Source organism: Garra rufa, chromosome 14, assembly GCF_049309525.1.
Source record: "Garra rufa chromosome 14, GarRuf1.0, whole genome shotgun sequence".
In the NCBI taxonomy this organism is placed as follows: domain Eukaryota; kingdom Metazoa; phylum Chordata; class Actinopteri; order Cypriniformes; family Cyprinidae; genus Garra; species Garra rufa.
The window spans coordinates 24,764,766-24,782,126 of NC_133374.1; the positions used below are offsets into that span (position 1 = coordinate 24,764,766).

The 17,361-nt window shown below is 37.0% G+C and overlaps 2 protein-coding genes across 4 annotated transcripts in view; both read left to right on the forward strand.

The window, feature by feature from the left end:
- The window catches only part of esamb (endothelial cell adhesion molecule b), a 56,923-nt gene extending 45,277 nt beyond the window's left edge, over positions 1-11,646 (forward strand). For all 3 annotated transcript variants that reach the window (XM_073818399.1, XM_073818400.1, XM_073818401.1), the window contains 3 exons: positions 9,063-9,185; positions 9,280-9,409; positions 10,715-11,646. In XM_073818399.1, coding sequence (XP_073674500.1) covers positions 9,063-9,185; positions 9,280-9,409; positions 10,715-11,168 — 707 coding nt within the window. In that variant the 3' untranslated portion in view covers positions 11,169-11,646. The remainder of the gene's footprint in view (positions 1-9,062; positions 9,186-9,279; positions 9,410-10,714) is intronic.
- Positions 11,647-13,121: 1,475 nt separating this feature from the next.
- Positions 13,122-17,284, forward strand: LOC141284343 (V-set and immunoglobulin domain-containing protein 2-like). Its single transcript, XM_073817345.1, has 5 exons — positions 13,122-13,173; positions 13,545-13,708; positions 14,546-14,738; positions 15,187-15,345; positions 16,348-17,284. Exons 1-5 carry the CDS (start codon positions 13,122-13,124, stop codon positions 16,494-16,496), a joined length of 717 nt encoding a protein of 238 aa, XP_073673446.1. The 3' UTR covers positions 16,497-17,284.
- Positions 17,285-17,361: the final 77 nt, after the last annotated feature.

Consider the following 17,361-nt stretch of genomic DNA (forward strand, 5'->3'; position numbering starts at 1 on the left):
AGCTTTGCATCACAGGAATAAATTACATTTTAAAATATATTCAGATAAAAAAACTATTTATTTTAAATTGCAATAATATTTCACTTTTTTACAGTTTTTACTGTATTTTTGAGCAAATACATTTTCTTTAACTTTTTTTTCTTAAATCTTACTAACCTAAAAACTTTTGAATGATTGTGCAAGTGTTTTTTTAAAGGTACACTCAGCATTAAAAAAAAAATTAAGTAAGATGTTTAAAACTCTGTAAGCCCTTGTAATGGGACATTTTTAGTTGAATGAATGGTTGACTGTGAATACAATGCTGTGGATAATCGAAAACAAATTGCACTTTTGCATGATTCTGAGGTGTTATTTTGAGTCAAAGCCATTGTTAAAATATTGTAAGATATAAATACCTAGAGATTTGTTTGAAATGTGGCCTGGCAGGGTTTGAATCTGGCTAGGGTTATTTCCCGATCCCACCCATCATGTTCTTCATATCATTCCCTGAAAAAAAAATGCAACGTTCATACACTGTTTTGAGTCTCACAGCACCTCTAACCTTCACAGAGAGAGGTTTACCATCTGCACAAAATCTCTGTCAACAAGAAGGAAAAAAAACCAACCTAAAAAGCTTAAAGCTTGATAAGCATTTTTAGCAATCAGCCATTTGTATCAATGTGTGTCAGTGAGATTAGAGTCATTCAATATCCCAAGCATATCAGTCTAAAAGCATATTAAACATCATCCTACCCCTTTCATCTTTTTCCTTCCCTCCCATTGTTGAAATTATGAATTGTGTGGTGCTGTACTATTAGTGTGTCTAGCTAGAGAGCTAAAATCAGTCCTGTGTCTCGTAGCTTATTCAGTGTAGAATGTTTTTATGAACATACCACTGAAGTGTTGATTTTATGCAGCCAATCATTTTAAGTGACACTTCATTAGTATAAAAGTGGCTGTGAAATCTGTGAAGCCCAGACTGCCGGGTCCCTGGACGTCTGGCCTCGGCTCTGGGTCACTGAGGAATTTGAGTTTGGCTGCTCATCACTGCAGGCCAATCAGTTTGTGGACAGAAGCTACTGCAGCAGATGGTCCGACTGCGATCTCTGCCAACGCTGTAATAATGGCAGAAATGTAATGTTTGTTCTCTGTCTTTATGGTTTTAACTTCTCATCCTTCTTGCCAGTGTCATGCAGTGAAAATAGGCGTAGGATTGTCAACATAACTGTTGCCAGATCTTCAACACATATGTCCCAGATTTGGTTAGTTACCCAGATCTGCGGCCATATTGGAGATACTCAGATGTAAACAACAGCATGAATTGCACGGTTAATGTATACTGAATACGCTGTACTGTTAATTTATGCTGTCTAAACCATGGAGAAAACGTGTGGAAGCTAGTAAACCATACAGAGAAAGGCTTAGTAATATTTTGACAAACTAAAATTAATAGGTGGTAAAAATACGTACCAGCAGTATTCATTAAGATATTAGCGTAATATTTCACCTACCTGACTGGAAATGATAAGAACAAACACCTTTTATTCCTCAGAAGGTTTTTTGCACTCTTCTCTTTAAATTGGTAAAACTTTTGTATAGTACTCCAAATGTTTTTCCTAGTCTGACTGATTAGTACAGCCCAAAACATGATAATAATTGACCATTTTCAGCAGCAGCAATAATCAGCTAAAAATGCATGTTTGGTTCAGTTCAGTAGCACTGTTTACGTTCAGTGCCGCCAATATGGCTGATTTATTGACGCTTCATGAAAACACTCTATATGTGTCAGTCATGACAAAGTGCTCTCATTAATAAAGATTTTCAACGGATTATACTCTTTATTTACTGTCTGTTGGTTAAAAAATATTGATTTCTCAATTTTATTAGATTAGTAAATTCCAAGAATTGATTAGTCTAGCCTGTTTTGAATTAACAAATGGAGCATTATAGCACACGTTCCATCCAATAAATTGCAATAAGCTTTGTGCTCTCAGGGCTCGAAATTAACTTTTTTACTTGGTAGCACTGGTGCTCCCAACTTCAAAAAGTTAGGAGCACCAAAAAAAAATGTAGGAGCACCACAACTGCCAATTGAACAGATCCGCCAGCACTCATCCCAGCATTTCTTTTTAGTAATGCACCAAACTTAATTCTTCATGGCTGATTCTGCTTGCTGATGCTTTACAAGCAAATGGGCTGACTCTAGATTCTAAAAGGCTTTTTTAAAATATTTATTTTAAACCTTAAGCAAGGGACAAGAATAACAAGATGTTTATTTTCTCTATTATAGGTAGAGCCATTTAAATTAGAGGCAACCACTGCATTTTTAAACTATCTATGGTAGAAATAACAAAAAATAAACTACACAATTCTTTCTTAATCCTATTAAGTGCAAACAATAAATGCAGCCATAATCAAAGTAGGCTACTCTCTCAATTTCAAAGTGCAAATAGAGACCAAATTTTTCAAGCATGATACAGAGCTTTAGACAAATACACAACCTATTATAACCCACATAACTAATAACAGCCTAGATATGTTATGTAGCCTAATTTGCGCACATTGGGGAGTCGTTCTCTAAACGTGATGTATCAAAATTGTCTTTGAATGCGCGTGCGTGTTTTGCTTTCGTTTTCGTTTTGACGATCGCACGAAACTCTCGGCGGTGCTGAGCGCGCATTAACACATTAATTTAACAAAAGATTTTGAAAGTGGGGGACCACAAACGGGATTTCGAAAAGTCTGATGTGAATGTATGCCTCATTGTACATTACTGAGGCGGAGGCGCCAGAATTGCATCTGACAGAATGTGCACGATACTATTTTTCTTCATAAGCATACTGTGAAGAGATTTTAATGGTCCACAATCAAAAATCACAATCAAGTCACATTACACCCTTAATTGCAGTGCAGTTTGTGCAAATCCGAAACGGAGGTTGAGAGAGAAAACATTTGGAGCAAAAAACCGTTCGGTTTCAGCGGAGCGGAGCGCAGTGTCAGTGACGGAGTGATTGACGGCTAATATCTCAAACCTGCATTAAAGTTAAGAATTTAAAGATTATGTTTAATTGGTTATGTAATATTGGAGAGAGAACGGCCAGGCTGTCACTGCATCAGCTCACAGCAGTCTGTGCAGTAGTTAGGCGAAAGTTTTGTAAAGAAATGAAAACAAATCGCACCACAACAATTTCTCGCACTCGCACAAATGCTCCCAAATATATTTAGAGGTCCAAATATATTTTTTGGGAGCATATGCGACCAAAATGGTCGCAATTTCGAGCCCTGACTCTGTTACTGTTGATTCATCAGACAAATTGAATACTAATGTGCCACTCTTTATAGCTTCAGGTGATCCAAATCACATGACCAAACACCATGTTACTGACCAATACATCAACAGCTACAATAAATCTACACCCAAAAATATGTAAAACTATGCAAAATACAACAATATTGTTATTAATGTACACTTCAAAACACACTTTTCTTGATTTTGTACCTGCAAGTATACATCAAATTAATTCATTAAATGAAATTAAATGAGTCACACCCAAACCTTTGATATATTATACACATTAAGAGAAACACACACCCATATGTATAGACATAATATGTTTTTAAAGAAATGGACGAATATCAAAATCTTCATTAAGTCCTCAATGTGTCTAAAGTAAAAATCCAAAAAGCCTCACGCTGTAAAAGCAATTTATCAATATCACCTCCGCAACGTGGATACTTAACTACCTCGATGCCTGTATTGAAGAGTAGAAACTGAATGTCTAAAGGATGCAAAATGCTGTGCAACTGGACTTTTTGGATCATGGTGTCTAATTGCACATCGATGTTCAGAAATGTGATTTTTCAAAGGTCTACTGGTCTTACCAATGTAACATAAGCCACAAGGGCAACGCAGCATATAAATAACATTATTACACGGCTCTTTGGAATGCTTGATTCTGATTGGTCAGTTGAGACATTTGCAGGTTCGTTCTTTTCAAATAATCACCGCTCCAAAGTAATAACGCATAGCCGGTACTACTTGTATGTTTAAAATCCCTCCGTGCCAACAAAGATTACCGTTTGGCGCCATCTTGTGACAAACACTGGACAACCACAATTAACAATGGAAAATTTCGACATTAATCTATTTAAATTGTCTTACTAACGTACATAGTTTGAATGTTAGTCACGTGGTACTATATCGTTTCGCGGAAGGATAAAAATGTTAATTTAAAACAAATATGCCAATAAAAGATTTCAAATTCATATTCATGTCCAGTTTTCTTCCTAATGTGGCAAGTAGCCTTGTAATAAGCGGGATAATGTACAGGCAGCCTGTAGTTATCGCGAAATAAGCCCCTTCAGTGTGATACAAGATCCTGATCACACTGCCGGGGCTTATTTCTGCGATAACTACCGGCTGCCTGTACATTATCCCTTACTTGGCCGTCTTACACGAAATGGTGCTTCGAATTTTAAACATTTTTGCCAGGTATATGAGCAATATGGTATATGAGCGATATGGCTGTATATCGGCACAGTTGTGATTCGCCGTAGGCACGAGGCCGCAGGCCGCAGCCATATCTCAAGTCTACTCGTGTGATATTGCGTTTATACAACAGTTCGACGGCACGAGTGTGTAAATACATAAAAAAATAACAATGGGGTGTCTTTAAAAAACCTCTTTTGTGCGAACTATTCCTTCCGCCATGAATTCAAATCAAAGTTTGACGGTTGATCAGCTGAGCATAAGCTTCGTTACTAATTCCAAAACGTCACTTTGGAACTAGTAACGAAGGAATGTTGAGTTGCTTCATTGAAAGCCTATTGTATTACTGCTTTAAAACCTCACTGTATCATATTTGAGTATTATCACAGAGAGATGGACTGAGCGAGTGATTAACGTACCTGCATCTGATAGAGCTGGGGTCGTCAACTGGCGGACCGCGGTCCAGATGCGGACCGCAAGATGCGTCCATGCGGACCGTGAAAGCTTTTGACATATTTAAATAAAAAAATGCCAAACGCTAATTTCTAATACATAAAATTATATCAAGCACACCAGGGTCAGCGTTTGGGTGCAATCTTACATGCAGTCATGAGAACAGAGATCGGCGCATTGCGTACAGACAGATGTAGCTTTCACTGTAATTCAGCTAGGCAATATGTTAAAGTTAAAGTGAAAGTAAAAACAGCGACGTGCACATTCTCTCAGAGACAATGATAGACGAGTATACTTAATATGCTGATATTAATTTACTTCCCTAATATTTCTCTTGTGCGCCGAACACAGTGGGGAAAAAATAAAAAGAATGTATTTCGTGTAGGCTAAGGGTTGTTTTTGAAAGTCTGTGTTTAAAATAATACATTTTCATTGATGACTGCAGTATTATTAGGGGTTAAGAAAGTCTTAATTATGATTTCAGGTGGTCTTAAATGTGGGGACTAAAAGTAAAGAATTGCGATGAAACTTTATAAGGCTATCCATTGAATAAATATGAGCGCTGCACGTTTCAAAGTCAGCTGCGGCGCTGCTTTGTGTACCATTCTGATAGCGCCTCCTGCTGGAAGAGAATGATCTGCCATTTTTAATCAGCTCGTATCAATCTTCTGTTGTCAAAAAGACCAATGTGAAAATCAGTCCTAGTTTTAGGCAGCAAACACGTAGAGTTGTAAATGTGAACTGATGGATCGACAAGATCATGTGTTATATAAATTTAAACAATTAAGGCAGTAAAATATGTATATGTTAATTAATATAATACTTGATTGACAATAATTGTTTAAAATAATATACAAATTGATACTTTTGACTCTTGAAGGCTGGAATGCTAAGTTTATAATTTAAGAAATCTTTTTTGTTTTGTGAAACCTGCATCTGAATTGTAAATCATGCTTTTTACAGTCATTTTATTTATTTATTTATTTATTTTTTGTTCAGGTCTTTAAAAAGGTATTTAAATGTCTAGAATTTAAGCTAAAATATACTGAAGAAACTCTGGTCTCGCAAAAAACATAAATAGTTTTTTTTATATATAATAAGCCTATTTCACAAAAATCGGAAACTACGTCAGCGCAGGGTAAAGTCAGTTCCGCTACAGGTCTGCGCCTATTATATTAATATGCTCTTGTCTCAAATAATGCCTTTTACCTTTTCTGTTTTGTCTGTTTTCCAAGTTGTTGTTATAATCAATAAAGAAACAACATTTTTACTTGTTTGTGATTTATATGGGTACTGAGATCGCTGACTCGTCAATATAAAATGCGCAACATAGCGCCAGCTATAGTTTCTGTTCTCAATCTCTGGTATATTTAAGCTATTTTCTCAATTTACTCAGTCATTTCCCTCGAATCACTACATCATGGTAAATAATGACAGCATTTGACAGCCTTTATATCCAAATGCACATTTTCCCAAGATTAAATTAAACAATTCTGAGTCCGGATGATGCCTAAACTCAATACAGCAACGTAATTCAGATCCAAATGGAATAAAGCCATTAATCGGAGTATTGTCTTGTTTAGTATTATTTTATTATGTATATCCCTGGGCACATTATGCAACGTACATTTACACCGTAAAATGAATAATGCAAAGGAGAGCAAGTAGAAAATACAATATTACTTTAATAATAATAACAACATTAATAATCGCGAAAAAAAACTGACGTGAAGAGTCATAATGCAGAGCCAGCACCAAATAGACAGAACGGCAAAACTCAAAACTGTACTGTATTATAAGTGCTATCATTCATAATTAAATAAACATAGTCTTTGTGATGACCAGAAGCTGACACAAAGTTTTTGAAAAAAATGTTTGCTATTTTTAGAGTAAAACCCGGTATATATCATAGTATCATAGTATCTATTTTGTAAAAATAGACTTTGATTCCCGAACTTACGCATGTTAAGTACGGCCGCTGCTGTTACCGGAAAAACTTTTCCCTGCGAGCGCCAATCCGGAAGCCAGAAACACGGAAGTGTGAAAAAGGCTAATTGTCCGGACCTCGGCTGGTGAGCAGGGTTCATTACTGGACCTCGAGCCGTTTTAGTTGAAGACCCCTGTGATAGAGCATTCATTATTCATATTCACGATGAGATGACATTAGTTACTTTGAATGTTTACTGAAGAAAGCGTTAATATCTGTTCATCTATTAAGGGTGATTTTGCTGCTCAGTGCATTTATTCGCTGTGGCAAACTTGTTGAAGCTAAAAAGAACTTCCGCTTAACTTCAGTTTAAAAGTCCCAAAGTCACTATTAACTGCTCACTCATAACACGGTCTCTTGTCGCCATCTAAAGGCGGAACAATGTAACGTTAACTAAAATCACCATCACGAATGTAAGCACGTTACTCAATACTAAGTACTATTATTAAATACATTATTTAAAATATAGTTTATATACATTTTTATTTATTGAGTAATAATATTTAATAAACAACAACAACAAAAACAGCCATCAAAAAGTTGCTAGGCAATTCAGTCAAGAGTAAAGGCAGCATTCAGCATTGAATTTACATAAACATGCTACATGAAGTATCTTCTTCTCTGGAACAAATAATAAATTAATGAGATCAAAGACTGCCCGTTAGATTTACCCAAAATGAATTACATGTCATGTGTAACCACTACAGAGACATCAGAGCCAGCTGTAAATTCCTGAAGATCTGGCCGTGGTGAGAGCGCTCTGAGCGGATTGATGAGTGCAGAAAGCCCCCTGACGTTATGGGTCTCGCACGTCCGAAAACGACGAAGCTAATTTTCAAACAGACGTTATCTTTATTAACAAACTGCATATTTGAACTATAAACAAGTACATTCTCGCCTGAAAACCTCTTAAAACTACATTCCGTGACACACAAAGAGTATTATTTATAAAATGATACGGGATTTGGACGTCCGCCATGACACTCGGAAAAGAAACGGTCCCGGCTAGAACACGCGGAGTGATACAAAATTGTGAAAGGGCGTTCCTGTAGCGATACCAGTAGAATATCTCACGGTTCTCAACCAATCAGATTTGAGAACCAGAAAGAACTGTTGTATATATATATATATATATATATATATATATATACAGTACCTGGTGAAATTATTCATACCCCTTCATTTTTTCACATTTTGTTATGTTACTGCCTTATGTTAAACTCATAGACTGTAAAAAATCTACACTTCGAGTGGAGTTAAACTGTGGCAAATTCATTTGAGTGAGTATGATTTAGAAAGGCACACACCTCTCAGAAAAGGTCTAACAGCTGAAAACCAAGTTCTGAGGTCAAGATAACTGCCTGTAGAGCTCAGTGACAGACTTGTGTTAAGGCAATGATCTAGGGAAGAGTTCAGAAAAAAATCTGCATTGAAGGTTCACAGAAGCATGTAGCCTCCATTGTCCATAATGGAAGACGACTGGAACAACTAGGACTCTAGAAAATGTCTGCCAGCCCCCATCTAAGCTGACAGAGCTTGAGAGGTGAAAAGGTGAGGCAAAGAATGGCAGATAATTGCCAAATACAGATGTGCAAAGCTTGTCACATCAGACCCAAAAAGACTTGAGGCTGTAAAGGTGCTTCAACTATGTACTGAGTTAAGGGTATGAATACTTATGCAATGTACTTATTTCAGTGTTTTATTTTTAATACATTTGTAAAATTTGCAAATCTGATTTTTGCTTTGTCATTATTATGGTGTATGGAGTGTAAATTGATGTGGGGAAAAACTAATTTAAAGCAGTTTAACATAATGCTGCAACAAAACAAAAAGTGAAAAAATGAAGGGGTAAGAATACCTTTGCAAGGCACTGTATATATGGATCGAATTGCAAGCTTTGAATCAAAATCAAATTGAATTGTGAAATTTTGTGTCAAACCCCAGCCCTAGTACTATACTGTTCAACAATGTTAGTGACAGTGGGAAAGTTTTTTTCTAAGTTTAATTTCTAAAAGTCCTCAAGACCGAAAGTGCCTGCAATGGAACAAATACCCATAAAAGTAGAACAAGCAGACAGACACAGAGAGGTGAAATCATGAAAAGACACATTTGATGTTTGTTGATGGCATAGTGAATGTTTGATTCTATTTTCAGACGAAAGGCAAGGCACCCTTCGACTTAGCAACCTCACCAAAAGCATGTCCGGCAAGTATGTTTGTCGTGCCAGCAACACGGCTGGGACTGACAGCTGCCACATCAACCTGGAAGTCTCCACCCGTAAGTATTATTCAAAGCATTGATGCAACATTTTATAATGTAAATTTCATTGCTCACTTCATTTAAAACTGAACTATTCTTTTTGTGACAGCAGCTAACAATGCCTGGGTGATCGCCGGGGCCACGGTTGGCTCTGTGGTGGGTCTGATGGCTCTAGTTTTATTCCTGATCTTTATCCTGAGAAGAAACCGTGACACTGAGGAAGAGATGGCCAATGATATCAAGTGAGCATGTATCTTATATTTTTTAATATTTGTGACCCTGGACAACAAAACCAGTCTTAAGGGTTAATTTTTTGAAACTGAGATTTATACATCATCTGAAAGCTGCATCCCTTGTCATCCAAGATGTTCATGTCTTTCTTTCTTCAGTCGTCAAGAAATTATGTTTTTTGAGGAAGACATTTCAGGGTTTTTTTTTCATATAGTGGACTTCTATGGTGCCCCGAATTTAAACTAGCAAAATTCAGTTTAAATGCGGCTTCAAACGCTCCCAAATGCAGTTGTAAATGATCCCAGCTGAGGAAAAAGGGTCTTATCTAGCAAAACGGTCAGGTTTTAAATTTTTTTTATTTCAATTTATAACCTTTTTAACTTCAAATGCTCATCTTGTCTTGCTCTGCCTGAACTCTTTTTTTTTTCGGTTCAAGACAGTTAGGGTATGTCGAAAAAATCCCTCAACTTCAAAATTGCCCTACATCACTGTTTTACCATTTTTGTTAAGAGTGTTTGATCTTCTTTGCATATTCACTTTGCAAACACTGGGTCGGTACTTCTGTAGAACAATTTTTAAATGATTTTTGAAGTTGAGGGAGAAAATAAAAAGGAAGTTTACGACATACCCTAACTGAACAGAATTCGGGTAGAGCAAGACAAGACAAGCGTTTAAGGTTAAAGTATATAAATTGTAATAAAAAAAAAATTGATAAGCCCTTCTTCCTTGACTGGGATCATTTACAACCACATTTAGTATACATTGAAGCCGCATTTACACTGCATTTTGGAAGTTCAAACTCGGGGCACCATAGAAGTCCACTATATTGAGAAAAATCCTGAAATGTTTTCTTCAAAAAACATAATTTCTTGACGACTGAAGAAAGAAAGACATGAACATCTTGGATGACAAGGGGGTGAGAACATTATCTGTGGATTTTTGTTCTGGAAGTGGACTTCTCCTTCTGAAAATCTGGAATCTGAGGGTGCAAAAAAATCTATATAATAAGAAAATCGAATTTAAAGTTGTCCAAATGAAGTTCTTAGCGTGCATATTACTAATCCAAAAATGTTTGATTCAACAAGTTTTTATATATTTACAGAAGGAAATTTACAAAATATCTAATTAATATCCTAATGATTTTTGGCATAAAAGAAAAATCTACATTGTATGTAAATTTTTTTGACCCATTCAATGTATTTTTGGCTATTGCTACAAATGTACCTGTGCTACTTGTGGTCCAGGGTCACATTTTATTAGGATATCTGTATGGATTAGATGTGTATATTACAGTATCTGTTTTGTATTGCTTTCAGGGAAGACGCTCAAGCTCCAAAACGTGTCTCCTGGGCTAAAAGTGGCACAGGATCGGACATCATATCAAAGAACGGCACATTGTCCTCAATAGCCACCAGCCCTCCTGCACAGGACCATCAGAATCCACTCCAAAACAACCATTACCCATACCCTCCGGGTGCCTTGGACACTGCCTCCATCCTCACCACTTCCGGTAGCACAACCACATACCGCCTCCGCCCAGGAGAGCCCAACCCACTACACGGCCTGCCCGGATACAACGGCAGCGGCACACCAAATCACACACACCGCCACCATCACCACCATCGCCATCACACTCCCGCAGTCCCCAATCCCAACAACTGCTCCACACAGAGAACTGAAGGGCCGCAGCCACAACCGCAGACCCTGCTGCGAATGGGGGCTGTACCCATCATGGTGCCCACCCAGAACCACGCCGGGTCACTGGTGTAACAGCCCTCAAGACAATGTGCTAACGACTAGCCAAACATATGTGGGGAAGTGTTTCAACAAAGGTTGCGATAAAGATGAACTTATAAACTTTTTATACAGATTAAAGTTCTAGAAGTACAGTAAAATGTTTTGAATTGTTTTTTTAAGTATTACATGTTTTTTTAATGAGTTGAAAAGGATAGTTCGCCTAAAATGAAAATTACCACATGGTTTACTCACCCTTAAGCTGCCCTAAGTGTGTATAACTGTCTTCTTTCAAACGAATACTATCAGAGTTATATTAAAAAAAAATGTTTTGGCTCTTCCATGCTTTATAATGGGAGTGAATGGGTGTCGAGATTTTGAAGCCCAAAAAGGTGCATCCATCCATCATAAAATATGCTCCACACGACTCCAGGGGGTTCTAAAGGCCTGAAGTTGCGTACACAGTTTCAAAATGGATATTTTTCTTAGACAAACACATTGCTTTGCTTCAGAAGGCCTTTATTAACCCTCTGGAGCTGTGTGGAGCACTTTTTATGATTGATGGTGCACTATTTTTCGCTTCAAATTCTCAACAGCCATTCACTGCCATTATAAAGCTTGGAAGAGCCAGGACTTCCAAAAAAATATCACTCCGATTGTATTCGTCTGAAAGAATAAAGTCATATACGCCTAGGACAGCTTGAGGGTGAGTAAGTCATGGTGTAATTTACATTTTTGTGTGAACTATAACTTTTAAAATCTGTGTTTTGATGCCTAAACACTCTGTGAAGTTCTTCTCGTCATCTTTTCGAACCGTTACACTGACCGAGAACAGTATTTTTCATTAATTTAGTCAGTTTTACAGTGTGTTATACATTATGATGGGATATAGTCCACTTTTTGAAACAGTTGTGTTTATGGATTCAGATTTGTCCAGTTATTGAGACATTCAGTTCAATTTACAACAATAATCTTTAGCATCAGCTATTCTTGTGCCTCTTGTGCCTCTGTTTCTCTCAGGAGTTTTTGCTTTTTCTGAAGCAGAGCCATTTTTTGACCATTCAGAGGAGAATTTCAAGTAGAAAATAAACTGAAAGCCCATGAAAGTGCTGTCTTAAAATGTCTAATGATTTGTCTCGTACTTGTTTACTGGAGCAGGAAGGACTGTAAAAGATTTGATCATGTAAGTTACATGGAAGTGTCTATTTATTCATTCATGTGTTCATGATATTGTACGAAAAAACTAGCCTTGTGGTTTAATGACTTGAATATTGGAAGCAATGTTTTATCATTTTTTAATTTAGTGTTAATGCTGAATGTTATTGTGAGTATTCTGGTTGAAGATATTGTTTATTCTGTAATTAGGCCTTTTTTGCTCATTTTGTTATGTTCAGTTTGGCATTATATGAAATTGAAAGTACAGTAACTGTCCACATGATGGAAGCAGAGAGGTAAGAAACAGGCTCAGAGTGGAAAATACCTCAGTAAGGTTCAAGTGTTCAAGTGTTGGTGCTTGGTTTGGTTTGATCGCATACCATAATGTTCTGCTTATTAAACCAATACAAAATTGCATTGTAAAACTGTTTAAAATTGTATCAGTTTTTAAAGAGTTAAACTAGCACATTTCTTAAAAGTGGCATTTGATTGACCCTGCATTAAACAAACTTTCAGTTCTCGGATTGATATCCCGGACGAGCCCCCAATTTCTGTTATGGCCATAACGTAAATACATTTTTTTTTCTTGTTAATGTCATGGGAACCAAAATAGCTTTAGACATAGGTATAAAATGAATATCTTTTTCCAGAAAAATATTGGTCAGCTTTTTAATTTTAAGAATAAAGGTGCTTTAGTGAAGAATAATACTAAGCCACACCTGCCTCCCCTTTTTGCAAGCATACTCTGGACATTGTTGTGCTTTCTTTTAGTCAGAGCCAGCCAGTTATGAGCTGTTCCTTATCTCAGCGCAAGAACAACACAATATTAAAAGCATGGCATATGGTCACATTGTCTTCGCAACATGCATTTTGTTCCAGTACGTTGGTGAGTAATTCCTTCACCCTTTTTTTATTATGTATTAAATAAATTCTGCGAGATTTTTTAATGTTTTTGAAAGTCTTGCTCGCTATGTCTGCAGATATTTGATCAAAAATGCAGTAAATAGATAACTGTTTTAAAATAACTATTTTCTATTTTAACATATTTGAAAAAGTTTATGCCTGTGGTGACAAAGCTGAATTTTCAGCATCATTGCTCCAGTCTTCAGTGTCACATGATCCTTCGAAGATCAACTAAACAGCTGAAAACAGTTGTGCTGCTTAATATTTTTTTGTTGAAACGGATTCTTTTTTTCTGAAAGTGTAAAAGAACAGCATTTACTTTTGATAACATTCTAAATGTTTTTCTTTGTACAGATGTAGTGATCTCATGGCAGGCGGTTGTGGTAAAGCCCTCAGTGTTTGTCCGATCAGGGTCGTCGGCTGAGCTGACCTGTACGTATAATACACACGCCTCAGAGGGCTTCACCCTGGAGTGGCGTTACGCAGCTCCAGGAACTCCTGCCGTCCAAGCCAAAAGGGTGAGAACTGCTGTATTTGGTCATTTACAGTAAGTCAGTTACAATACAGTGCCTTTTGAAAGTATTTATACCCCTGTTTTATTATGTTGCTGCTTTATAATAAACTGATTTAAATTACTTTTTTCCACATGAATCTACAGTCCATACACCGTAAAAACACAATTGTCACAACTTTCTGAATGTATTACAAATTAATAAACTGAAATAAGTACGTTGCATAAGTATTCACACCCTTAACTCAGTACTTAGCTGAAGCACCTTTACAGCCTCAAGTCTGTAGGAAAGGATTGAGTCTTGCCACACCACCATAAAGCCCAGATCGCTGGAGTGTTGCAGTCATGTTTGTCCTTCTGTAGGTTTCTCCTATCTCCACATATGATAATGGAGCTCAACTAGAGTGACCATCAGGTTCTTGGTCAACACTCTAGCCATTGGTTTTTGCTCTGATAGGCATTTGCAGCTGTTAGACCTTGTGTGTGCCCTTCCAAATCATGACCATTCAAATGGATTTGCCACAGCTTAACTTCATTCCAAGTGTAATAACATCTACAAGCAATATGAATGCTCCTGAGCTAAATTTCAACTGTCCCAGATAAGGGTATGAATACTTATGCAATGGAAAAATTTAAGTTTTATTTTTAATAAATTTGCAAAGATGTTAAAAACCTGTTTTTGCTTTGTCCTTATGGTGTATGGAGTGTAGATTGATGTGGGGGGAAAAGTCATTTAAAGCAGTTTCACCTAAGGAAGCAACTTGACAAAATGTGAAAAATGAAGGGGAATGAATACTTTCGCAAAGCACTGTAAACCATCATATCAATGTCCTGTTTGACACAGGTGCTGTACTACAATGGGAGGCTGTACTGGGTGGACTCTTGGGAGGGAAGGATGGCTCTAGTGCAGAACCCTCCAGTGCTGGGCATCGCTTCTATCAGGATAACAAGTGCCGAAATATCTGATGCTGCGCTGTATATATGTGAGGTGACCAATCCGAGCAGCGGACATGGTCTGGTCAACCTCACTGTACTGGGTAATACGACCTATATAATGGGGTTTCAAACATTATAGACCACCAACTCTAATAACCCCTTTAAATTTGTCCAAATTAAGTTCTTAGCAATGCATATTACTAATCGAAAATTAAGTTTTGATGAGAAATTTACAAAATACCTTCATGGAACATGATCTTTACTTAATATCCTAATGATTTTTGGCATAAAAGAAAAAAAAAACAATCATTTTGACCCCTACAATGTATTGTTGGCTCTTGATACAAATAACCTGTGCTACTTAAGACTGGTTTTGTGGTCCAGGGTCACCTAATTTCTTTTATTTATTGTTAAAATATTAATAATAATTGATTTTTATCTCTTTTTTTCTGTGGTCTTTAAAAACCCTGCCCTACATGACTGAACTATTAATTATCCACTATAGATATTTATCTCTATATTCTATCATATTGTTCTCTCCATCATCAGTTCCTCCATCTGTGCCAGTTTGTCAGCTGCATGGAAACACCAACAAGGGGAATGATGTGACGCTGAGTTGTCATTCCTCTCAGGGTCTCCCAACACCCATCTATTCGTGGGACAGAGAGCAGAACGCAGCCCGTCTGCTGCCAGACAGTTTTGTTGAAGGTAGGAAACAATCAACTGCTGCCACAACACTCATTCTGACACCGGAAAACAGAGCACGGGTGGCACAGACAGCACACATTTGCAGATCGTTTGACAGCCCTAAACACTTACTAACCATCCTAGTAAAACTACTAAAGAATTAAAGGTGTAGTTACTTCAAAAATGAAAATCTACCCGATGCATTAAGAGCCAGGGGTGTAAACTTTTGAACAGATCATGTACATTTTCCTTATTTTGCCTAAATATCATATATTTTCATTTAATACTACCCTTCAGAAGCTACAGAGGATACTTACATGTTCCACAGAAGACAAAATAAGTTAAAGTTACCCTGGATCTTCAAATTCAAAAGTTTTCACCCCCGGCTTTTAATGCATCGTGTTTCCTTCTGAAGCATCGGTGAACGTTTGAACCTTCTGTAATAGTTGCATATGAGTCCCTCAGTTGTCCTCAGCGTGAAAAGATGGATCTCAAAATCATACAGTCAATGCTGGAAAGGGTTCAAATACACAAAAATGCTGAAAAAGCAAAGAATTTGTGGGACCTGAAGGATTTTTCTAAAGAACAGCCAGCAGTTCAACTGTTCAGGACAAACAAGAGTCTCATGAACAATTATCACTAAACAAAAAACAAAACAAAAAAAAACAGCTGTGGATCATTCAAGTAACAACACAGTATTAAGAATCAAGTGTATGTAAACTTTTAAACAAGGTAATTTTTATAAATTCAACTATTATTTTCTCTTGTGGATTATATGTAAACATCTTTTATGTGAAATGTGTTATTCAGGTCAGTACGAAATGAAAAAAAAAATAGCATGCATTTTGTACGATCTCTCTTATGTTGTGTAAAATAATGAACATTCTGCAGATTCTGCAAGGTGTATGTTTATTTTTCTGTGGTGTGTAAACTCAGAACAGATATTTAATATTGCTTTACATGCACTTTAAAAAAATCTCCTACAGGACAATAATTAACAATCATGTCTCATTTGTGCTTCAGATCAGCACACTGGTTCTCTTATGTTACACAACCTTTCTGATGCCTTCGCTGGTACCTACACATGTAAAGCGTCTAATGAACTCGTTCAGGCAGCGTGCAGCGTAACCCTCAGAGTGACCTGTGAGTACAACACACACACACAGCTTTAAAATCACTGAACACTGAGATAATTTGACATGGTGCTCTATTGTTAGATGGGGGAGCCGCAGCTGTGATTGGTGGAGTGTTGATGGGAATCTTCCTCATTCTGCTGCTGATTGGGGTAACGGTCACTTATGTGAACTGGAACAGAAAGAAGCATGTTCAAAATACATATGCAAATGAGCTTAGGTGTGTATTTAAAGCGCTGTGTACTAGATGTGATGTTTATTGTGTGATGTTCAACATTTTCATTTTTTTGTTTCTTGTACAAGTCAGGTGAAAAACAATTCAGCACCTTGTCAACAGAGCGGAGTGAACCTACTACCCTTTCAGTGAGGTACTGAAGACCAGTCGGACTTGAAAGTGTCCCGCTTTAGTCCAATTGTTTAGCCTCCTCAGATGTTTCTTTTGCCTCTGTTTCTGCTTGGTTAGGTTTGGTACTACTATAATGATGGATTAAGATATTAAAGGTGACATGTCATGAAAATCTGATTGTTTGTTAGTCGGGTCCCCAGTGCATCTACCAACCCAGAAAACATGAAAAAGATGATAATCAAAACCAAAAGGATGTTTTTTTTGGTAGAGTATGTGCTCTGTTCTGGAAAAGGGGGCGGGGAGCAGCAGCTCATTTGCATTTAAAGAGACATGCACAAAAACATGTTTCTGCTTCCATTTAAAATGGGCATTTTCAAAATAATATAATAAATGATCTGTGGCGTATTTTGAGCGGAAACTTCACAGACACATTCTGGGGACACCTGACACTTATTACATCTTGTAAAAAGGGGCATAAAAGCTCTCCTTTAGGACTTTTGTAATATATAGCATTTTAATTCTCATCTACTTGGGGAACATTATAAACCCATGTTGACA